This window comes from Juglans microcarpa x Juglans regia, chromosome 6S (assembly GCF_004785595.1).
Source record: "Juglans microcarpa x Juglans regia isolate MS1-56 chromosome 6S, Jm3101_v1.0, whole genome shotgun sequence".
In the NCBI taxonomy this organism is placed as follows: Eukaryota; Viridiplantae; Streptophyta; class Magnoliopsida; order Fagales; family Juglandaceae; genus Juglans; species Juglans microcarpa x Juglans regia.
The window spans coordinates 21,013,883-21,038,883 of NC_054605.1; the positions used below are offsets into that span (position 1 = coordinate 21,013,883).

At 33.2% G+C, this 25,001-nt stretch overlaps 2 protein-coding genes across 3 annotated transcripts; both read left to right on the forward strand.

Moving 5' to 3' along the window:
- Positions 1 to 8,649: 8,649 nt before the first annotated feature.
- On the forward strand, positions 8,650 to 9,894 carry LOC121237457 (probable histone H2A.1). Its single transcript, XM_041134192.1, has 2 exons — positions 8,650 to 8,994; positions 9,454 to 9,894. The coding sequence occupies exons 1-2, from the start codon at positions 8,806 to 8,808 to the stop codon at positions 9,667 to 9,669; spliced, it is 405 nt and encodes a 134-aa protein (XP_040990126.1). The 5' UTR covers positions 8,650 to 8,805; the 3' UTR covers positions 9,670 to 9,894.
- Positions 9,895 to 15,793: 5,899 nt separating this feature from the next.
- On the forward strand, positions 15,794 to 16,955 carry LOC121237458 (21.7 kDa class VI heat shock protein-like). Of its 2 annotated transcripts, XR_005934921.1 has the most exons (3): positions 16,029 to 16,165; positions 16,245 to 16,321; positions 16,538 to 16,674. XR_005934921.1 is itself a non-coding variant. In XM_041134193.1 (2 exons), the coding sequence occupies exons 1-2, from the start codon at positions 15,859 to 15,861 to the stop codon at positions 16,831 to 16,833; spliced, it is 603 nt and encodes a 200-aa protein (XP_040990127.1). In that variant the 5' UTR covers positions 15,794 to 15,858; the 3' UTR covers positions 16,834 to 16,955. The 2 variants fall into 2 exon arrangements, 1 of the variants encoding a protein (XP_040990127.1); XM_041134193.1 differs by lacking the exon at positions 16,245 to 16,321 and having other exon boundaries at positions 15,794 to 16,165; positions 16,538 to 16,955.
- Positions 16,956 to 25,001: the final 8,046 nt, after the last annotated feature.

Genomic DNA, 25,001 nt, shown 5'->3' on the forward strand with positions numbered 1-25,001 from the left:
CAAGAATAATAAATATAGATATAAGTTATTATTGGGAGCATTTATTTCGCACACATGATGTGATATTATTTAGACCACACATCTCTCTAAGTGAGTACTGGGAACAATCAACTAGAAACAGCCATACAGTGAGTATAAAGTATACACTGTTATAATGACTTCTCTCTAACATTACCCATTCAAGAAATGGAGAATCTTTGGCTCTTGGGGAACATGACAACCAACCAACAAAACCTTGTTCAGAGACACCAATAAATGCTAATTACCGATGAAGACACAGTAAAAGACTTGAAAAAGGACAGTCCTCAGGCTGAATGGACTTGCTAAATTGAATTTAAGATGTTAAAATAAGTAGCAGGTTCATTCAGATGTTCTGAAAGATACGTAATAAGTTATAACTAGCAAGTATGTACACAGATAATATTTAGCTAAAACCACCATTACTATCGGAGTGCCAAAGCCCCTTCCATGGTCGAAAAGGGCAAGCTATCTTTGATTAGATCCATTGAGTGGATTCTGGGTGCATGTTTTCTCTTTTGCTATTATTGAAACGAAAAACCATAAGTGCAAGTTCAGAGATATCAAAACAAGGGTTTTAGATTTTTCTTAGCCTTTTAGAAAAAGACATTAATGAACAAATCAGGTAAAACTAATGGAGGTGAGGCGCCATTGCAAAGAGCATCGGTGCCCAATTTACTGCACCACTGCCTTTAATTCACAAGACTTAACACTAGCTGTTACTGTTTTATGAACGTGATTCACTCCAGTCAAAACTTAACCTTAACAAAAACAGTCGAATCTTGACCGATCTGTTTGGACAAAGACTGTGTTGGGATATTGTGCTGGATTAAGTTTTCTATAAATAATAATAAGTTGAAATTGTGAAATGAGTTATGTGGGATCTATTTAAGATGTGTTTGAATGTTAAAATGAGTTTAGATATATTTATGAGTAGTTAAAAAAGGTTGTGGGACGTTCTACATGTAAAGAGGTGTTGAGTTGAAAAAATAAATAAATTTTGAGTTGAGATGAGTTTAATGATTTGAGAGTTGGATGTTTGGATATTAGAAGAGGTCTAAATCTAAACCGAACTCAACTGAGCTGAATGCAGTCAATGAACCACATGATTATTTCGGTATTTTGTGAATAGCGATTTGAGTAAAGATATTTTATTTGATTTTGATAAATGAGAGATAAAAAATTAAATAAAATATTATAAAATAATATAAATATTTTAATATAATTTATATTTTGAAGTTTGTAAAAATTGTAGAGTTTTTTTACTTATCATCATTACACTACACATATGTTAAGAGAAAAAAAATAAAAAAATAAAAACAAGTATATGGTGTAAAGATGATGAGTATATATATATATATATATTTTTTTTTTTTTTTGAGGACTTTGATAATTCTAGAATTTTGGTAGTACAAAAACTCCCCAAATTAATTATATTACCGTTAGTAATTTTTGAGATAAATAGTAATTTTATTCCAATATATAAAACTAAATTAGTTATAATGTACCTAAAAATGTGAAAAGCATGAATTATTAATTTTTTGTCATTTTTCGTAAATTAATAAGTGAAAAACATAAAAGATCTGCTTTGTAGTCAAACCGGCCCAAAAGCTAGACGTTCCAAATCATACAGTCAAAATATTATGGGCCATTCCTCCCACATAAGAATAAAAGTAAATTTTTTAGGGCACCGTGATCGGCACTTGCTGGCCTACAGACTTGTTTAACTTGTTATTATGTACTGATGATACTTTATACAATGTTTGCAAAAATAAATTAAGTCTTAAGCTGGACACTTACTGACTTTCATTGCAAACCGTTGATTAATCCTTTCATGATGAAGCTAATTTTTATCTAACGGTCCACATCGGAGCATAATTGATCAATACAAGATTTGGCATGTTCATTTGAATAGTTAATTAAAGAACATTATTTTGCTGACTTGTGCATGCATGTTGAGTCTTGACTATATGGAATAGTACTTTGATTATTTCGGTTACAAGCTTCGTGACAGCCATTGACAAACCCATCATCTCCGCATACTCCAAAGTACTTCACAGATTTGGAGGGCCCCATTAATTTATACTTCAAGAACTTCACACACTAAAAAACGAAACAAAAATCGTGACTTATTTTGCATCTTAGATTCTGTCTTATTTATTTTTATAGATGAGATGATATAAGATGACTTAAAATAAAAGTTTAAAATTAAATAAAATATTATTATAATATTATTTTTATTTTGTATAAGAATTTAATAAAGATGTAATGATTAGATGAGATGAAAATTATTGTGAAAATAAACGAAGCTTAATCCCATTTCATTAAGAATATTTTTATATTTTCTCTAGATAAAAAATATAAATAAATGAATAAATAAAAGAAGGCCCTTATAATTTAGATTTATCTCATCCTTAAATTGTGGATTTAGAACAGTAATGAAACCCACGCTCCAAAACAAGTGGCAGTGCTCATTGTTAGTTTTGACCCACTAATGGAAGTGCACATGGAATACTCTTTTTGAATCAATTATTCTTTTCTTTTTTTTTTTTATATATAGAGAATTATTCTATTTTTAAGTTTATGGTAAAACACATAATTTATATCATTTAATAATATATTATTTGTAAGTTTTTAAAATTTTAAAATTTATATTTTAAATTAAATTATGTCATATAAATAATATGTGATATAGAAGCCTTATAATAATAGAACTCTGAATTAAGTTCACCAAGTCACCTTCAAATTTAATTATTTAGGTATTATATAATAAATTGGGTATTAATTGAAGTGTGTAAGAAGTATATTTCCCCACTAAATTTAAAGATTTGCGAAAATAATAAGAATCATGGACAGTTATAGAATTCCGTTAAAGTTGGTAAGCATTATTATGGTTATGATTATAAGAGCATTGGGTATTGGTTTAGTCAAATATCTTTTTATCTTTAAATTTAGTTAAAATCATTTATATTTAACCCACATTGAATTTTATATTTCTAATTTCATCTAAAATATGAGTTACAATTTTTATCTTTCTTTTCATATTCGAAAATTACTGTAACAAATTTAAATATATTTTTTTATTATACTTCAACTCCCCTTTGTTAGAACTGTTCATTCGGGCTACCCAGCCCGATCTGGAACTTGAAAAACCGGACTGGAACTGGAACTCTTTTCCTTTTGTTTTTCTTGTTCTTCTTCCAGGTTGAATGTTTTGAACTATCATAAATATAGTTCCCAAGGTCAGTAGGATCGAGCAGTTAAGCAAAGAGTTGGGAGATTTGCCCAAGGATGAATTCCAAAAGTTGAAACAAGAGTTGTGGAGAGCGACGGAGCTTGTCAATGGTTCTTCCAGAATTTTCGGAAATGGGACAAAGGTTGTACCATGTGTGTGGCTTTTGATGGCGGGTTAAAGAGGATTGTCTTGTCAGAATCAAGTTGAATTATTTCGTTTTTTAATCTCCATCAAAGGTTTTGCGGATTCAGAAGTCTGAAAAGACACATTGGATAGATTATTTGGTAGCAAACTAAAATCCTAGAAGATCCAAACATTCAAACTGAAGAAGAACAAAAAGAAAAAAAAAAAACCGGTTCCGGATTTAAAACTCGGATTCATTTGAATTCCGGCTCAGATCTGATCTGAATTAACTTGATTCGAATTCCAGCCCGGATTCAAAATCCGGATTCCTATTCGGATATACCCAAATTTTTCGGGCCGAATCCCAGATGAACAATCCTAACCTCTCTCCCGCAGCTCTTCTTCTTCCTTCTTTCCCTCATTTTCACAGCGTTCCGTCTCTCTCTCAGATCCTGAAATCGATTGCTCTCCTCCGCTACGGAGTCCCAACTCCATCGTCAGATTGGCCAGAAGCTACACACTCGACAAATCGTGCCTCTGGTTGTGGTAGGTACACCACCGCAAATCCATATATCTCTTTCCCAAACTTGTTCTGGGTATTTGTACACCTCATGAAAAGAACATTGTGTGTATTTGTTCTGGGTGTTTCATGCTTCAATGGTTTACATGCTTCTGGGTATTAGGTATTCATTGCTTAGTCTCTTTGGTTTACACGGTTTAGATTGTGTGTTGATTTGAAATTTTGTGATTTGAAATACATTGGTTCAATCGAGTTCGAGCTTGGTATAAAAAAAATAAAAAATAAAAATTCTGACTCAGATTCTAGCTCTTAAACAGTACAGTTGAGTCAAGTTCGAGCACCCATGCTTAAATTCCAACTTGTTTACAACTCGGTGCACCTGTTCCATGAGCTCAAAGAGCACAACAAACTCTCAGACATTCAAAGTCCATCCCAATCAATCCAATATTATATTTCTACCATCCATCTACGTCCTGGGAAGGAATCTTTTGAAAGATGATGAATTTTGATCAGGGCAAAATGGAAAAATATAAATCAATATGTCAGAACTTTAAAAGATTCACAATAGTGTTTCAGTGGACTGATGGGGCTGGCTATCATGCAAAATCATTGGAAGTTTGCGGAGTGAGATGAGAATTTTATGTTTTGTTTGAAAGTTTTAAATATTATGTTTTAATATTATTATTGTGTTGTGATTTGAAAAAATTGAATTGAGATTTGAAAAAGTTATGTTTATTACATTTTGTATGAGGATTTGAAAAATGTGTAATGATGAGATGAGATGAAATGGAAATTTTGTGTCTCATCCCACCCCCCAAACCTGCACTCTAGCATACTTTTAGCGGCAGCATCCTCCTTAGATGTTTTGGCTTCTGGTGCCTATAATATTCTTGCTCCTCCCTTACTTCTAATGCTCTCTGGCTTCTGGAATTTTGCTCATTTTCATCTAATGCTCTCTTTTGTCCCTCTCTCTGGATCTGAATAAGGATGTCCAATGCCATGTTAAAGCCATTATAGAACAGTTTTGATTGATCAGGTAGAGATTTTAGCATTTACATCATCGCAATTCCTTGAAGACAAACAAGAAAGTGATCGCAAAAAAATTGACTTTTTACGATCAAATTAAAAATGTCGCAAAAGTATTGGTCGCAAAAAAACTATTTTTCTTGTAGTGGTTTTTGCGGTGACCAAAAAAGTTGCAAAAACTTAAAATTTTGCCATAATAAAAAAATATACTATTGGAATCGTAATATGACACTATTTGTGACAAAATTTAGTGTCGAGTTTAATTTTGCCACAAATGATATTTTTTAGCATCTCTTTGAGCGTCAATGGAAATACTTTGGATGCAAAATGCCGTTTTTGTTGCAGTGATATAGATATTCTTGAATGAAGCTGCAAAATTTTAGGGAATCTCGATTCCATAAAAAAGATTGTTATAACAAGGTTGTGCTCTTCCTCCAAGCAGGATTATAATGGCCATTGGGTTTCCTTTACTGATTTTGGGGACATTAGAAAGTTTCACGTCATGCAAGTTCTTTCAGTACCATCATTATTCTGGTCCATTGGAGGGATGTTATGCTTCGTGCATGGCCTGTTATGCATAACTTCATATGTTTCTGCGACTGGCAACTTCGGCAATGATCAAAGCCCAACTATTACTACTGGACAATAAGCTAGGTAGATTCAGCTCGTCCTAATTAATAAATTTGACATCGAGCTTCTCCTAATAATTTTAAGCATTTATCACCACTCGAAGAGTTGAGCCAGTACTAAAATTTGATATTGAAAGGAACGATGACACTAAGGGATTAAATTGCAAAGATTGAGTTCATGATCATTTCCTGCAATGATCCGTTGGATGTGAAATGTACGTGCATCCTATGAAATAAAAATGAAAAATTCTTTTCATCAGTTACTATTTATCATCTCACACTCCATACCACATGAAAAACACCTCACATTTTATAAAAAATACTTATGAGATGTGTGATATGAACAGTTGCTGATTTACAATAAAATTCAAATAAAAATAAGAGACATACTATCCGAATTACTAAGTTTTAAGTGTTGTTGCTACAACCAAAGATAGAGAAGCTATCAAGGGGGAAAAAAAGAGAGAACTCATTGCATGCATGCTGTCCTTCTCTAGTGATCATCGCCAGGGAAAAGGGACGGAGGAGCTCGGCCTCCATCGTATTTGGGAGCTCGATTTGTTATTGCCGCACGGCTTTCTTTCCCCTTTTTTAGAGTGCATTAATGCTTTGATTTGTTGAGTAGTGATTTGTTTAGTTAACTATGTTTAATAATAATCCTTTAAAAAAAAACTATGTTTAATAATGTAAAAGCTGCGTATAAATTAAGGTTGCGTTTGAATGTTGAGGTTAATTGAGTTATTTATAAATAGTAATAAGTTGAAATAATGAAGTAAGTTTTGTGGAGCCTACTTAAGATGTGTTTGGATGCTAAAATTAGTTGAAAAATGCTACTTTGTCCACTCAATTTGCCTCCTCATTTGACACCTCATGTATTTTAATTTTTTTAATAGTTAAAGAAATGACTATTAGTGTATTGATATTTTTTTCTATATTTTTTTAAAATATTTTAAAATGATAAAAAAATATGAATAAAAAATTGGAAAAAAAGGAAAAGGGAATTTTAGCCTAGCGGTCACTTGGAGCAGGCTACTCTGGGTGACAGAGTATCACTGCTCAAATGAGTTTGGATATATTTATAGGAATTTGAAAAAAGTTATGGGTTCCGTGTGTAAAGAGATGTTGAATTGAAAAAAGTTATGGATCCCATTTGCAAAGAGATTTTGAGTTAATATGAGTTTAGTGATTTGAGAGTTGAGTGTTTAAATATTAGATTCAGCTTAAAATTAGACTGAACTGAATTAATTTCAATACAGTCCAACAACCAAACTGGGTCAATGGATGTTTAGACATGTGTGCATTTTCCTCTTCTTGCAATAGACGTTTCAAAGTAATCCGACCAATAAATTACTTCAACAACCTTTTCTTTATGCCGATCATACATGGTACACAATTTATTCATGTTTTTGTTGTGAGTAATATTAGATATAGTGTTAGGATATACAAATAATTTGTACACTTAAAAAAATGTTTTTAATTTTTTAAGTGTAATTTACCGTAAAAAATACTAATCTTGCATATTTTAAAACTGTATAAATTATTTCTTTTATTTTTTTACTTGCTTCTTTTTTACCAGCAATAATATTTAAATTTCAAAACTAGTTCTGATTTTTCTTTTTTCAATGAGAAATGATTTGTAGAAATCCTATATAGACAAGCTATACACAATTCCCTTGTAAAAAAGTGGTTATTATCTCAAAAATTATAAAAAAAATATATTATTTTTTGGAAAATAATAGTATGCCCCATATTTTTGTCTCCTCATTTTTACTACTCATGTTTTTTTTTTTTGCTTAATGGTTTAGAAAGTTACTATTATTATTATTATTATTTTATAAATATTTAAAAATATAAAAAATATATGAAAGAAAAAAAAAATGAAAAAACACAATTTACACTAGAGAACATGCCTAACAATCACCACCGGGCGGCATGGTAGCAACATCCATTATCTTTTAATGAGATATATTTTTTTACTAAAAACTTGTATAAAATTTATTTATTTAAAACTTGTATCTCTCGTTACACATTTTTAACAGCAACGGTGGTGAGCGGCATGATAGTAACGTCCATTATCTTTTAATGAGATATATTTTTTTACTAAAAACTTGTATAAAATTTATTTATTTAAAACTTGTATCTCTCGTTACACATTTTTAATAGCAACCACAGCCTACAGAACCCTGTGAACTACGGATAAAATCCCTTTGTAACACGTAACACGTCTCATTTCTTAGAGCCCTCTCAATCGCTATTATAAAATATACTTTTCTTTAAAATTTAAAGAAAGATAACTAAAAATTCTTTCTATTAAATTATCTATTCTATTTTTATTTTATATTTAACTACAATAAATCATCTACATATAGAGATAGCTATTCATTGCTCAAAATATTTTTTTTTATTTATTTCTTTCTCATTTCATCTTTTTTTTTTTTATTTTTCTTATTTTCATTTTAATCTTTTTATCACTTCTCCACATGCTTCACTCTATTATCTCTCATTTACTCTCTAGCACTCTCTTTATAGTCCCTTTAACTTTTATGTATACAGAATTTTTGATATTGTTAATAATAAAAATATATTTTTTTATCGTTTTACTTTCTTTTTAAGTAATTTAAAATATTACGTTATATATAAAGAAATATTGTAAATATCAAAATATGTGATGTAAAGAGAAATATTTTAAATATTTGCTGTGTAGAGAATATAATATTTAAAAAAAATAAAAATATTAAAAAATATAATATTTAATGATATAAAGAAAAAATAAATAATATAATATATGACGTAATGTAAAAATTAATATGTAAAATAGAAAAAATAAATTTTAATAATATATTTTAAAAAATAGGATAAAAAAGTAATTGCAGTGCTTTTATTAGAACTGTATGGGAACTTGGGAAACAAAATTCACCACGTAATTACAGAGATGGTACGAGGGTACTTATGTAAATGAAAGCTATTTGACTTCGATTCGATTCCCTCCAAAGTCCGAACCAACGCAAAGCGGTGAAATCCTATCCTGTGGTTTCCAAAATCTCTACCGTCTCTCTGCATTCTAATCCAACGGTGATACATCTCGATCCGCGTACTTCAACCCCATTCGTCCAATTCTATCTCCCATCTATTATATATATCTAAGCACCGTCGCTACATTCTTCGACTTTATTCTCTCCCCCTCTAGCCCAACTTTCCCTCCATTATTTTCTCCCTCTTCCCGAGACTTTCCATTTCCTAAGTCCTTCAATTCGATGGCAGGTCGGGGCAAAACTCTCGGATCAGGCGCCTCCAAGAAGGCCCAGTCTCGGAGCAGCAAGGCCGGGCTCCAGTTTCCGGTCGGTCGTATCGCCCGATTCCTGAAAGCCGGCAAGTACGCCGAGCGTGTTGGAGCCGGCGCGCCTGTATACCTCGCCGCCGTCCTCGAATACCTTGCCGCTGAGGTGACAATAATGCTCTTTTCACCATTTCTATTTCCCCAGGGTTTCTAATTCTGTGCACGGCGTTGTATTTATGCGTATGTATTTACCCACTCGTTGGATCTAGCATTTTGAATTACTAGATGAGTTCCAATTTGGTGTAAATTCACATATTTGTGTATATGTACGGAATTTATGTTGAACTCCCTCATAATTCTGCGTTTTCATGGAGATGGATCTACTTGCTCCTCTCAGTTCTAGGGTTTCGAATAACTCTAAAAGTTGTGTATTTTCTTTCTTTTGGTAAGATTTACATTAATTTTATGGTCGTGGAGATTATGCATAGGCGCTGAATTAATCTGAGTCGTTCGGAAATCCACTCCTCCTGGTTTCCCTAGGTTCTAGGGTTTTGAATTTTGCTCATTTTGCATAATTAGGTTTTCGAATTAGTTCTTAATTGTTCCCATTTCCGTGCCTTTTCAGGTTCTTGAGCTGGCTGGAAATGCGGCCCGAGACAACAAGAAGACTAGGATTGTTCCACGACACATACAGCTGGCAGTCCGGAATGACGAGGAGTTGAGCAAGCTTCTTGGAGATGTGACGATTGCCAATGGTGGTGTGATGCCGAACATCCACAACCTTCTCCTGCCAAAGAAGACTGGAACCTCAAAGGCCTCGGGTGGAGACGATGACTCTTAGATTGAAGTGAGCTGTGATTTTCGGTCTCCCACGTGTTGGGTATCTTGTTTAGTTCCCTTTTTTTATTTTTTACTATTGGGATTATGATTTTTAAGTTTATGTTAGGTTCTGGTTACAAGGTAACGGTGGAGTCGTAGGAGTCGGTGGTAGTTTTTAGCGTCTCAGTCCGTAGCGAATGTGAATATAATGTTCTTCCACTTGTTATAGAACGATTTCTGAGCTCAATTTTATTCTTACCCGTTTATTGATATTTCATGGCATTGTCGATGCAGAGTTCAATTCTAACATTGTTTTATTTTTCAATGTTTATATTTTTTACATTTTGTTGTAATGGTTTTAATCTGGTGGCCGTTAATTTTTAAACCCTTGTTTTTGCTGTTCGATTGGTTATATGGTTGTCAGCCTGTTTCGGATCTTGTTATTCAATGGAAATGAAGGGGTTAATGGGTAATGCTGGGGTCCTGTGCAAACTGGATTTGTGGGAAACTCCCATCATTGAGTTGAACTGAGGTGATTTTGGTTTGGGTTTTTACTCGCTCTCTATTATATATCTGGCTTAGTAATTGAAAGAATAGAATTCGGATGCTGTTGTCATCAGAAAAGAAAAGATTAGTATTCGCCAATCTAAAAAAAGAAGAAATTAAAAAGTGATTTTGCTTGCACTCTTTTATGACAGTATGTTGAACGATTTTATTTATTATATGGAATATTTTTGTACTTGACACTTTCTTCATATTAAAAAAAAAAAAAAAAAAGTTTTTAAGTAAAATTCAGTGGTAACATTCTGGCATCCCAAATTTCTAAAAACGATGCCGTTCTTAACCATGGAGAAGCGAGGTGTTACAAGAAATATTATTCCATTCTATAAACAGATTTAATATGAAAATAAAAACTGAAAACCATCACTTTAGTAATTGGCATGCACCCCATTTTCGTTCATGAAGTAATTTGTTAAATTGGGGGATGCATCATATTTATGATGAAGATTATTAATATCTTCCTAAATATGGTACCGTAGAGTCTATTCTAATTGGCGTGGGAAAAATTGCATTCTTGAAGCCTTGAATACAACAACAAAATGAAGTCGTTCAAATGTACATGAGATTAATTCAACTAATAAATAAAGAAAAGGGGAAAAAGTGTATTACGTACGAAGGTTGAACACGTTACAATTCGTGATTAGCCACGTGTTTTTCCTTACAAAAATAATGCTGCTGCCTTTGCTGAATTCCGCTGTAAGTACGCACCATGTCCATAACATTTTTCATTCACCCCGGCCAATTGCACCATCTGCTCTTAACTTCCCAGAATAATGTCTCTTCCAGTTTCAGCAATTTCTGCTCAATCCCATAATTCAAATTCTGTGGTAAATCGTCCAACAACAAATTATCGTCCTAGCATATGGGGAGATCGTTTCCTATCTTTTGCTAACAACTCTATGGTATATATATATGTATAGAAGTTATATAGAATAACTTCCTTATTATTTCTCAATTTTGTATTCAAATGCCAGAGTCTTAGGCTTCGTTTGAAATTATAATTTATCTCAATTTATTATTACAATTTTTTTAAATTTCAATATAAAATATAATAAACAATTCAATTTTCTCAAATTTTAAAATAATAATAATATTAAAAAATAATATTTTAATAATATTTTATCATCTCAATTCACTTTAACATCTAAACACAACCTTAAAGTAATATTGTTGGTAACACAAATAATCTTAATTTGAAACACAAAATTCATTTGCTTTTGTAGGAAACTTATAGAATTTGGAGCAAGTCCAAAAGCTGAAAGAAGAAGTGCAGAGAATTCTGATGGCTCCCGCCGATAAACCATCACAAAAGCTGGAATTGATTGATGCAATCCAGCATTTAGGCGTATCTTACCATTTTGAAAGTGAGATTGACTTTGTATTACAAGAAATTCACAAGTACTATTCATACACTGGAGATCTTTGTGCCTTTGTATTACAAGAAATTCACAAGTACTATTCACGTTTTGCTGTGTACCTGATCTCTAATGAGGAGAAGAAGGCGCGTACGTTTGAACATGGACTGAATGAAAAACTTTATGAACGAGTAGTGAGCTTCCAAATTTGAAACTTTTCAGAGTTGGTGAATAAGACCACAGTTTTTGAATGAAGCCTTTAAATGAGCGCTGCATTGCATGATCAGAGGAAGATGACTACTTTATCTAGGTATCATAAGGGCATGGATCAGGGATCGTGGAAAAAGAGGAATGAAGGTAGTAGTTCGGGTAAGAGGCTACTTCAGGGCACCCAACAAGTATATCAGTGTAGAACTTGCAACCGAGTACATGTCGGAGAGTGCAGGAAGGAGGCATGACTATGCTTCTGTTGTGGCAAACCTGGTTACTATCTCAGGGACTGCCTGTTGCAATTGGACAGCAACAGGCCACCACCACCCAGGATATAAGGGACAGCGCGAGGCAACATCCAACGTACTACTGTGCCTGCACGAGTTTTTGCTCTGACACCTAGAGAGGCTAAGGATAGGAATGATATGATCACTGGTATGGCTTCTTTGTTTTGTTTTAAGATATTAATTTGTTGGTTGTTGTTAAGACTTGAAAATTTTAGTTCATGAATGATGCTGAATGTGATCATAGGTACCCTTTCTTTGTTTTCTAATGATGCCACTGTGTTATTTGATCCATGACTTATTCTTGATTTTGCACTTTAGAAACCGAAAAGTTGAAGCACAAGTTAGTGGTCGCGATCCCAATAGAAAATTTGATAGTCTGTGATGAGAATGATTGTAATACATATACAATGATTGCTTCTATAATTTGTTGGCCTCACAGAAAAATGAAAATGTAGCCAGCAAAACTATTAATACACCATAAAATCTTTAAGTTAGATGCTTTGGTTGATAAGTTTCAACCAATATGATAGTGCATGCAATACTTACCTTGACAAGGTTTAATAGTTATTTCAAAACATCTCATTCAAACAATGAAACTTGCCTGATAAGAACCTAACCATTTCTAATTTCTTTCTCAAGGTCGCCCATGAGCACAAAAGACTTTCCAGCAACTTGTATCTTCTACAATGCCTTACATCTTTAGATCCTGATTGGAGGCTGAAATAGACTATACTATGTTGGGATATATAAGTGAGATTGGTATTTCTTTTTCCCTTTATTCTTCAACCGATCGAGTTGGTTCAATAAAGCTATTGACAGGGATAGCTATTCTAAAATTACTCCCCACATCTTCATCCCTAGACTCTAGTTGCTACATGCACCAAATCCAGTAATTACATTTCGATGGGAAATCTGCATCCATTTTGAATAGAGGGGCTTGTTCATAATCCTATATAAAATAGGGATGGCGTGGGTCATGATCAGGGAGTAGTCCTGCAGATGCTAGTACCACGCCATGGCGTTGCAAATTTGCAATGCATAAAGCTTCTTTGACAGGAGTCGATAAATTTTATGAGTAATGATCATTGTTTTGAATACTGATTCGGTTGAAACATTGGAATGCAATATTTCAATACTGATATTGTTTTAGAATAGTCTATATATAAATAAATTATTTCAAAATAACAAAAATATAAGAAAGAGCTTAATAATACTTTTCAATACAAGTTATCAATAATTTTAATATAATCAATTCAATCAACTACCAAATTAAAATTTGTCTGACAGTTCACATCAATAGAATCAATTCAATCAAATATCAAGTTACAACTACCAATCCAGCGTTTTTTTAATGACCCATATAGTATTTTAATTTTTAAATTTTATGACCCATATAGATTTTGAAATGTGAATGTAATTTGAAAAAATAAAAAAGTAAATCCTCCATTTTGTGAGCCTAATCGTGATATCATCTTTAAAGAAATCTTTTGTCAAAAAGTTTATTTACAAAATTGCCATCACCTGATATCATGATTCTTAAAATACCGGTCAAAACATCGGAAACTGGTCGATATTTGACCCGATACGAAATGTACACCTCTTCCATGCCGATTATTGTTCTAGTATAATATATTTTGACCGTATCAGTCGGTACGATATTATTTTTAAAACTTTGGTGATAATACCCACACAATACATTTCAAAACATATTTCACAATCGATGTTGTAAAATAAGAATATTTTGATAAAATAATGTTATTTTTACAAGTTAATATATAAAAATAGAGAATATCTTCTAACCGGTTGTTCTAATAAAGGGTTGAGAACAACCACCAATAATATTATACCACGTAGCCCACCCATTAGACTAGGAATGGAACGCGCACCGCACTGAACCCCACATCCCTCACCTCCCTTGAAACCCACATCCCTCCTTCACCCTCGTCTCTCTCTCATCAAATCCCTCACCCCTCAACGCCTTGAACATCGTTTCCATCGACGCCAATGTCGTGAACTTCGTCAATAGAAGCTTGGATAACCTCTCCTACCTTGTGTGCAATCTCCTTTGCCTCGTCTTTTGCCTTGTGTGGCATCTCCTTCATCTTGTCAACAACCTCGTGTGCCATATTTCAAAGCAAGTTATATCCTGCGTATTTCAACGCCATGGCTGCTAGCATTGGGGTTGCTTTGGTGGGGCTCTTGTTGGGAAATATGAGTTTGTTCCCAAGCAAGGTTGAAATGTTTAAGGGATATTTCCTACTTGCCTCACTTTTGAGCCGTCGTTCCTAGCGACTGTCAAATCCTTAAAAGATGAGTTTATGCTCAAGATTGTTTGCTATAAATTAATCTCATGAATTAATTTCACAGTCTAGAATGCGTACCATGAGAGAATTAATTAATCACCCAGTCATCAGATCCAGCAAATGAACCTTACATATAAATATTTCCTCACTTCTATTTCTTTCTTTCTATTGAAAATTGCATGTCATGTTTGAGAGGATGAAGATAGAGAAGGAAGAGGAACATAGGAATTAATTGTTGAACCCAGCCGACCCTCCCAGCTACAACAAGATGCCGACCTTGCAGTTTTAAACGGGCACAAGTTAGATTGTTTCTTTCTTATCTAATCTCATCTCATCATTATAATTTTTTTAAATTTTTACACAAAATGTATTACAATTCAATTTTTTCAAATATTAAAATAATAATAATATTAAAAAATAACACTCTAATAATATTTTATTAACTTTTAAATTTTATCTAAAACAATCTCATATCATCTTATTATTTAAACCAAACCTTAATTTGCAAAGAAACATGAACGACTTGGTCAAGTGGACTCATATCTTATGAGTTTAGCCAAGGCCACAGGAAATTTAAATATACTCTTCCATCTTTGAAAATTCAAAGCTTAAACAAAACCATCCAAATCCTTAAAAGGGTACAGTATTGACTCGATATGAGAGCATCTGGCTCCTCGATCTCACGTTGATTCTACCTGTTGACCCTCTATTAAATCTGTTTTTTAACATACTTGTCAAAAAATAAAAATAAAAACTTTCCACACCAGTTATCCAAGAATTTGAAAAATCTGTTTGAAAGTGTCGCGTTTTGTTAAATTGAATGGAATTGAGGTAAGGTAATAAAATATTATTTTTTAAAATTATTATTATTTTAAATTTTAAAAAAATAAATTATTTATTATATTTTATATTAAAATTTAAAAAAATTATAATGATAAATTAAGATGAGTTAAAATAAATTTAATAATTAAACGTAATCAATGTGAAGTACGGACAGCTAAGCTCGATGCTGAGGATTCTGAGTCTGGCATGAGCGACTATCAATGGGCTTGATTAATACATATTCCATCCGCCACATCCTCCATGCCCGAAAAAATAACTTGCGGCTTGCCACGTGGTATTATATATAAATAATATTTTAAATTCTTTTCATCTTATTTAATTTTTATAATTTTTTAAATAAAATATAAAATTTAATTTAATTTTTTTATAATTTAAAATAATAATATTATTAAAAAAATAATATTTTATTCAACTTTAAATTTTTATTTTAAACTCAATATTTTTATCTTAAATTACTATCTAAACCTCCCCAATCTCTATGTCACTGAGAAATTAAAAAAAAAAGGCTTAGCAATCTCTATAAAGAAGTATTCCTATTCGCTTTACAGTATGGAATTTATGCCTTTTTCTAAAGGCTTCGCCCGCACTAAAAGTGAACAAACCCAACACTCTTTCCATGCTAAATTCTCCAACTTTACTCTTCTAATCTTCAATGGCGAGTCGCAAACAGCTTGACGTTCATAGAGGTGATCAAAGTCCACAGAAATGGCGTATCTCACTAGGGGAAGACGTCTTCAAGAGCTTCCTCTCCCAGGGTTGTCCAACGGTGCACAAGGTTTTCGACGAAGGGTCATTTTTCAGTCCACTCTTGTTCGGAAAATTCTTTGATCCTTCAGATGCTTTCCCTCTATGGGAGTTTGAGTCTGATATCTTGTTATCGAGTCTTCGGAGCTCTGGTCAAAGCACTGTTGATTGGTTTCAGAGCGATAAAGATTACGTACTTAAAGCAGATCTACCAGGTAAGAGACCCAAGTCACGGTTCAGTTTCATTTGATTTTGGTATTTAATTTCTAAACTTAACGTTCATGAACCAAGCAGACATCAAGTACTAGGAAATTATCAGACTGCAAGATATAGACCTAAGGGAGTAGAGGCAATTATTCCTTAATCCTAAGGTAAACTTCTGGTAAAAGGGGACCCTAATATCTAGAATTTGGATGTAATTCTGGGTTCCGGTTCAAAAAAGAGAAGATAGTTTTCTATCCATATGACTCTATGAGTTGGGGATAAGGCCAAAACTCCATAGGTTTATCAAAACCTTCATAAACTACATTAACGATGGTTACATAAAGTGCAGTGACACAACACCAATTATATTTGTGTTCAAACAGGAAGTGGGAATAATGTTCAAGTCTTCGTTGATAAAGGGAAGGTTGTTGAAATTAGTGGGCAGTGGAGGCAGCAAAAGGAGTCCAAGATACAGGACTGGAGAAGTGGGCATTGGTGGGAATATGGGTTCGTTCGGAGGCTTGAGCTGCCAGAAGATGCTGCGGATTGGAGGAAGATAGAGGCTTATGTGGATAACGATGTACACCTAGAGATTAGAATTCCCAAGGACCTTTTGGATGGTAATCCTCAAGGAAATGAAATTGTGGCTGCTAAAGATTCTGAAGGTGGTGTAAATTAATTTGATCAAAGCAAGCTGCTGAATCGAACTGTTTTTAACCATTTTTCATACAATCTAGATCCCATGATGTAACCTGGACAACTGTACATATATACATAATACATAGTGTTGATGTCGTGTTTCGTAGTCCAAGCAGTATTGCGATGTCTAAGTTCCACGTCGCTTGCAACAAGGAGGAAGAAGAGGCTCCGGTGATACCTGGGGTTATTCCGATGCCTAAGTCAGTAGATAGTTCAATGAAGAAATCTCAAGAATACAGAAGAACCACAGGGTTATCAGACAGAGTGTGTGTGTGTGTGTGAGACTCCCGTAGAAGAGATCTCCTTTATTTATACTTGACCCAAGTTTTGCTGTCGAGGGAGATCGTGGTTTGTCAGGTGTCAGACCTGCCATCACTCATTTTCTTGTTGTCCCATTGTGTCAGTCTGCGGCCTAGCAGTAGGTCGTGCCGTGTCAGTCGTGCTAGGTCTGTTCTACAACCACCTATCTGTCATGACAATGTGTCAGATCACGGGCGAGCCGTCCTTCATATGTGGGGTGTGCAGTTGCGTGTCGGGTCTCGTGACACAGGCATTGATCGCGATCGTGCCTTGGTCTGTCGAAACTGTGACAGGTCACGTGTTGTCGTCCGTGTGCAATTGGGCGTCCTGCCCGGCGCTTTGTGATAGGGCTCGAAAATTTGCCGATCCCTGAGACGTTCTCCTTGGCACCTCTAAGCTTGGTGTCGGTAGGCCATCTTGGGTTGGTTCGTGCTCGTTACCTGTTCATCTGGCCCAAGGTCTCCAACTTTCTCCCTTGGGCCTGGAATTCCATAACTCGGCATTCTTGGGCTCGAGCCCTTCTGGGATGGGCCACATGCTCGGTGCCTGATCCTCTAGGTCGGGGTCTCTAACTTCCTCCCTTCGGCCTGGGGTTCCATAGCTCGGCCTTCTTGGGCTCAGGCCCTTCCAAGATGGGCCCTCCCTCACACATAGTTCAAAGTTTAAATCAAAACCTTTTTATATGCAATAGATACAGAACACGCAGTTTTATTCATAAACATCCTTCGCTCCTAATCCTTTTTATATTAAATAGAGCAAGAAACAAACACCTTATCAGCATAACTACCAAGTACGAACACACGCCCAGCATGACAGGAACTACTATATCCACAATACACGTGACTTGTTTCTGCATTAACCAACAACTTCTTCCCATGACCCACGATGCTGGTTTCGTAGCCTACCCACAGCCAACTTCATAACCGAACCATGGAGCCCCGACTCCAGTCACTCCACTTGTACTTGTTGGCATCCTTACATTTTGGGTTGGGCTTGCGCAGACGTTTAGTTTAGGTCTGCCAAACACTTCTCACAAAGAGAAATGATTTAGTTATAGATAAATTTTATAAAAATAAATTTAAAATTTAACGTAGTTTGATGTTATGCATCAGCTTAGTTGATATTTTCCGTAATTTAAAACACTTCTCACTAGCTGTTAAGATAATGATTATTCTTTCCGGATCATTTGTCTTATTCTTTTTTCTTTTTTTCGTAGAACAATTTTAAAGACAATTAAGGGAGATGAGGATGACCAGTTGATATTTTCCGCGTGGGTGTGATGATAGTAATACGGGCAATCACTAGCTTTTCATTGCAAACTTGAAGACTTTTTATTTGTCAAAACACCATAGTAATGCGTTTGGACGGTAAGAATATCTTAGATCATCTGAGATAGTTTCATATGGATATATATATATATGTGCAAACTTGAAGACTTTTTATTTGTCAAACCACCATAGTAATGCGTTTGGACGGTAAGACTATCTTTGATCATCTGAGATAGTTTCATATGGATATATATATATATATATATATATATATATATATATAGACTCCATCTTAACTCAACATTGCCCATTGATAGGACTTTTATTTGGAATATATATAAATAAAATAATTATTCCATCACTACAATAATAAATCAATTATTGATGAGACTCACTACTTTTTTAATTTTGTATAAAAAAGTTAAACATATATAAATCTACTTAAATACATCCAAACACATTTCAGTATAATAATCCACAAAAACTACTTAAACATCTTAACTCATTACTATTTACAGATAAACTTAGATCATCTGAGATATTCTTAGCATCTAAACTAAGCCAATACATACCTTGTTTCAACCGAGTATTTTGTTGAAATTTTCTAAAATCTTTATGAGATTTTGTGAAAATAGATGTGATGATAGTATTTCTCAGTACTTCCTTATCAATTTGTGTTCGAAAACTTCAATGTTAGTACTTTTTATTTATCAAACCATGCGAAAGCTAGCTTCTTTCAATGTATATAAGCACTAATCGATGACCAATTTAATTATTTTGTTGAAAATTGTGTACTATACGTTCACGAAAACTTGAACTTAAGACTTTTTATTTATTCCACTACAACAAATAAGGTCTTTTAGAATAAAAAGTTTCATCCCATTTCATCCCAAAAAATATTTTGGAACAAAAAAAAATGTTTCAAGGTCGTCCCAATAAATCTGTCCCAAAAGGTATTTTGGGATGAAAATCACAAATTCATTCCAAAAAATATCTTTTGGAACGAAATTAAGCTGGACCATTCAATCGCGTATGAACGATTTTTTTTTCTAGGACGATTTAAATTCGTTTTGAAAAGTCGTTCAAACGGTGTAAATAACGTTTGAACAAAGAGGGACTGTTCAAACGGGTACTTCATGGCCGATCGATTGATACTAGTCCGTTCGACCAAATACACAGGGAGAAACGTTCGAACAAGTAAATTGATGATCGAACGTAAATAGTGAATTGCTAGTTCGAACGCGTTCGAAAAGCGCACAACTTTTTTACCGTTCGAACTCTAACATGTGATGTTCGAACGGTTATGTCTGATTTATATATGTTCGAACGTTTGATAAAAGTTCGAATGATTATTATTTTCATAGACAATACTAATTTAAAACCAAATAGATATTTATATTTCAAAAATACAATACAAATTGTTCAATATAAATAAAACTAATCTAATAAGTCAGAACTAAATAAATAAAATACTAAGAATACTAATAAAATTATCAGTACATGATATATTATTGTTCATTATGCAAAAACACTTCTAACGAAAATTAATTGCTTAGAGACCTGAATTGTTGTATAAGCATTTGTCTTTGTTATTCTTGCATTTGGAGTTGCATCTCTCTTTGTTAATCTTCTTTGTTAATATTCTTGCATTTGGAGGATGTGTGCAAAGAAATCGCATCACAGTAGTTTCTATTTTTTATTTATATTTTTTTTATTTTAGTTATGGACAATATATATGGTGTTTTGATAATTTGCTTTAGTTGTAAATTAAATATTTTATCTTTTCTAGAGTAATTATTAATTTCTATTATATGGTGTATGACTGATAATATTTATTTAACTAAAAATCTTATTTAACTTAAAAGAAATCCTTAAAATATTTTTAAATTAATTACATAAAATTAATTAATGAAGTTGTATATATGATATATATATTTTTTATATTTTGAGTTACGTACTGAGATTAATATTATACGTTCGAATGTATAAATGTGGTGCTTGAATATGTTCGAACTGAATATATTATGTTCGAACGGTTTAGAAACCTTCCCGCCTGGTTTTGCCACCAAATATTTTCTGTTCGAACAAAAATAATTACCGTTTAAACGGTTTTGAACTTTCCTCAGCATAATGAATTACTTTCCCATCAAGATTTTTCTGTTCGAAAGTATTTTTTTCTATTCGAATGAAAAAAAAAATTTGAGACGCTTTAATTCGTCATAGAAAATACTGTTCGAACGGTTTTATAAAGTCATCAATTTTTTGAGACAAAATTTAACTTTTATCCCAAAAAATGACTTTTAGGGATGAAATTTATTTCTTCCTTAAATAATTTCATTCCTAAAAGTCAATTTTGTTGTAGTGTTCAAACCACATGAGTGTGAGCTTATTTCCATGATTTTTCTTAATATCTTTGAAATTATGATTTTTGTGAAACCTTTAGAAGACATTTTTATTATTATTAAAATTTTAAATATATTTTTATTGATATTTAAATATGGTGGGATCAGTTAATTAATTGTTGTTCGAGAGAAAAGTTTCGATTCTTTAATTTTAGCTTTTGCTAAAGTAGTTTTTAGTCTTTGTTTTTTTAAATCATGAAATTTGATACGAGCTGTGATTTGGCGAAAACTATTTTTTTGAGATGAATTATATTTGCATATAATATTGCGCTAGGGTGAAAAGAGTTTTCAAGAAAAGTTGAAATAAGTTTTAGACGTATTTTATAATGGTTTCTCATGATATTTAAAATAAAAATAAAATTTAAACCCAATAAATATTTTTGATATGTTTTTTGTGAATCATGTGATACGTTCTCCCTTTATTTATTTATTCTAGTGGAGGAAGTTTTATGTAGAATGCTTAAAAGGCAGGTGGGTTTGGGAAAGCTTACTCCATTTTATCATCCTCGAGGGCTCCTATTATTTCTCATCTTCTTTATGCGGATGATATAATAATTTTTGTGAATGATGGAAAGGCATCGTTAAGGAATGTTTCGAAGGTGTTGAAGCAATATGAAAAATGGTCGGGTCAGGTGGTTAACAAGCGAAAATCTTCTATATGTTTTTCGAAGAACATTACCTCCTCTCGGCGTCGCATGTTACTTTGGCTAACTGGTTTTAGTGAGGGTAGTCTTCCTTTCAATTATTTGGGTGTTCCTATAGTATCTGGAAGACTACTTGCTGTGCATTTTGAATGGTTGATCAATAAAGTAAGGGATTGATTAGAGGGGTGTAAGACTCGTCTTCTATCTAGTGGTGCTCGGTTATTATTATTAAAGCATGTTTTGCAAAGCATCCCTATTCATTGTTTTTCGATTTTACAAACTCCTAAGGTTGTTATTGATAGATTGAAGAGATATATGAGTACCTTTTTCTGAGATGTGCGTGATGGAAAGCCAAAGAAAAAATGGCGTGCTTGGGATGACTTTTGTAGGTCGGTGTTAGAGGGTGGTGTGGGTCTTTGGAATTTGCAGGAAGTGCAAGCAACTTTACATATTAAACTGACTTGGAACCTCATCCAAGGGAAATCGACCTTGTCTAACTTTTTTCTTGCAAAATATGTTGGTCAAAAGCATATTATTATGGTTGATACTAAGAAGGGATTCAAGTTCTGAAAAATGCTTTTGAGTAACTTTCCTACTGTTTCTCGAAATTCAAAATGGAGGGTGAGGGAAGGAAAATTGTCATTCTGGCAAGACAAGTGGCTTAGTGATGGTCCGATTAATGAACATCATCCTGTTAGTGAGTTATCGGATTTATTGTTGTTTGAATGGGAAACAGAAAATGGATGGAATTTTAAGGTACTTGATCGTTTGGTGGGAGTAGAAAAGTCTGATCAGATCATGGATGAGTTGAGGAAAATTAAACCAGGGAAAGATATGCTTATTTGGTTACCGAATTCTCAAGGGAATTTTTCAACCCGTAGTGCATGGAAGTGTATATGGATTCGTTATCCTAAAATTCCATGGATGAATTGGGTGTGGCATTCTTCGTTGCAGAGAAAAATTTTGATAGTTATGTTGAAGGCTTTGCATGGATGTTTACCAATTGATGATCGCAAGGAGAACGGGTATTAACCTAGTATCTAAATGTGATTGTTGTACTTCGGGGGTTATAAGGATCAAAATCATATCCTTGCATTGGAGAATTTTGTGAGCAGGTGTGGTGTATTTGTTCAAATCAGTTGGGAATGCCTCTGCTGGAAGGACGAACCTGGAAACAAAAGATTGAATCTTGGTACAGGCGAGCTAAAAACAATTCTTATAGTGGACAATTGATTGGAATTCTTCTTGCCATAATCACTTGGAGAGTTTGGTGGCATTGATGTAAGGCAAGGATGGAGGGGGAGCAAGAATCGGTACAAGCAGTTTGGAGTTCTATCAAATACTGGTTGGCGATTGCAGGTGAAAAAATAAATAAGTCTTTAGGTTTAAGCCACCGAGATGAGGATATTTTGAAGTTATTAAATTTGCTTATTAAGGTTCAAAAACAAAAACCTACTCATATAGTCAAATGGTCTCCTCTTCCTATGGATTGGTTTAAACTCAATGTTGATGAAAGCTCTTTAGGGAACCCAGGGTCTTCAGGTGCGGGAGGAGCGATCCGTGATCATAGAGGAGATTTGCTTGTTGATTTTTCAATATTTACTGATATTCGGTCAAATAATGTTGCAAAATTTATGGGTTTGCTTGAAGGTCTACGAATAATGCGATTTTTGGGTTTGTAAAATGTCGAGATTGAGATAGATTCTATGTTGGTGATAGAGTGGTTAAGAAAGAAGAGATGTGGCTTCTGGTACTTGGAGGAATTACTTAAACTGTTGGATGGGCTCTTTTTCGCTTTTGGCATATATATTTAGAGGGAATGTAATTTTTTGGCAGATAACTTTGCTTGTCTGGGTGCTTCAGGGGTCTGCAAGGTTTGGAAGCATAGTTCTGAGCTTCCTAGACATCGCAGAGGTCACTTTCGCTTGGATAAGGGGGGTTGTTCTTTTATTCATTTGCAAGGTGTCATGTGTAGAGGTCTGTTATTGTTATTTCTTGATGTCTCTTGGTTTTGTGGGTCTTTTCTGAGAGGTATAGGTTCTTTATTTGCTACCACGGCTTCTCCTCAGCCTTTTATGAGGATGAATAATAATGAGGCTTGACCTCCATCTTTTTTTTAAAAAACAGTGATAAATAGAATAAAACATGTCTTTGCATAAAATCACGTATTTAATTTGTATTAGGTTTCGTCAAAGCTTTTTTTGTGCTATTTTTTAATCATAAAATTGAGATAAATGATTAGATAGAAAAACAAAAAAAAGAGATAAATGATTAGATAGAAAAACAAAAAAAATACTCGATCAATAAGTCAGAAAATGTTTATAAGGGAAAATTATTTTCAAATATGTTTAAAAACTTTACCTAGTCGAAGTATTCTTTGGATACTTAAAATATCTTAATCAATATATATGTGAATAGTAGTGAAATGATTTGAGTTAAAATTTTTTATTAAATTTTAGAAAATAATAAGAAAAAATTTAAATAAAAATATTATAAAGTTAAAATTATTTGAATATAATTTTTTTAATATAATTTTTATTTTAAAATTTAAAAAATTAGTATTTATTTTTGTGTTTTATTTAAGAGTTAGAAAAAATTGTAAAAATTGTAATGATTAGATGAAAAAAATTAAAGATTTAAAATTAAAAAATATTTTGTTTGAGTGATATTTAAAAATAAAATATTTAATAATATCTCGAAATATATAATAACAATAGTTGAGGTACCTTAACCCCAATAGAATCCGAGTCAATTCAGTATGGAGGCCGATTGGATATTTAACAGGCATGAGTTGTCTTTATAACCACGCCTACGTGTATCATGCGAGAAAAAAAGATCTCTCGTAGGTTTGTAATGAAAGACGCGGCCCTCAATATTGCTCTAGCTTGCTATACTTACACATCACACACGTGAAAAATGTTGGACACGACCTTTACATGTTCTTGAACGAGGATGAAAAGTCTCACTTCTCCGACCGGAATATGTTGGGCCATCCCTTTTCGATATTAATGTAAGACCACGGTGGTGAAGCAAATGTTTTGAATATCGTATCGGATGGTATACTGATCAAGATATTAAAAATATTTTAATATCGGTATCATTTCGTATATCATTTCGGGATAATTCATATATAAATAAATTATATATATAAATATATCTATAAATTATATTCTTAAATAATTGTCTATATATGAATAAATTATATATAAATACATATATATAAATTATAAATAGTCTAGTCTAAATTGGAGGTCAAAAAATAAGCTTGTAGTTTGAAAAAAAAATTAAAGGCTGAAATATCGGCCAGTATTTAAACCGGTACGAAACATATATGATACTTGTACCGGCCATTGGGCCGGTACGGTACGAAATTAAAAATAGTGGGTGAAGCACCTAGAAGCTTTTCAATAATGACCGGAAGTGGTCGGCCAGTCGGTCTCGATCATGTCGACACTATATTCTAGCCACCGGAAGCATTAATAAATATGTTGTAAAGTCTAACTTTCAAGTGAATCTGCCTTCACTGAGTTTCAT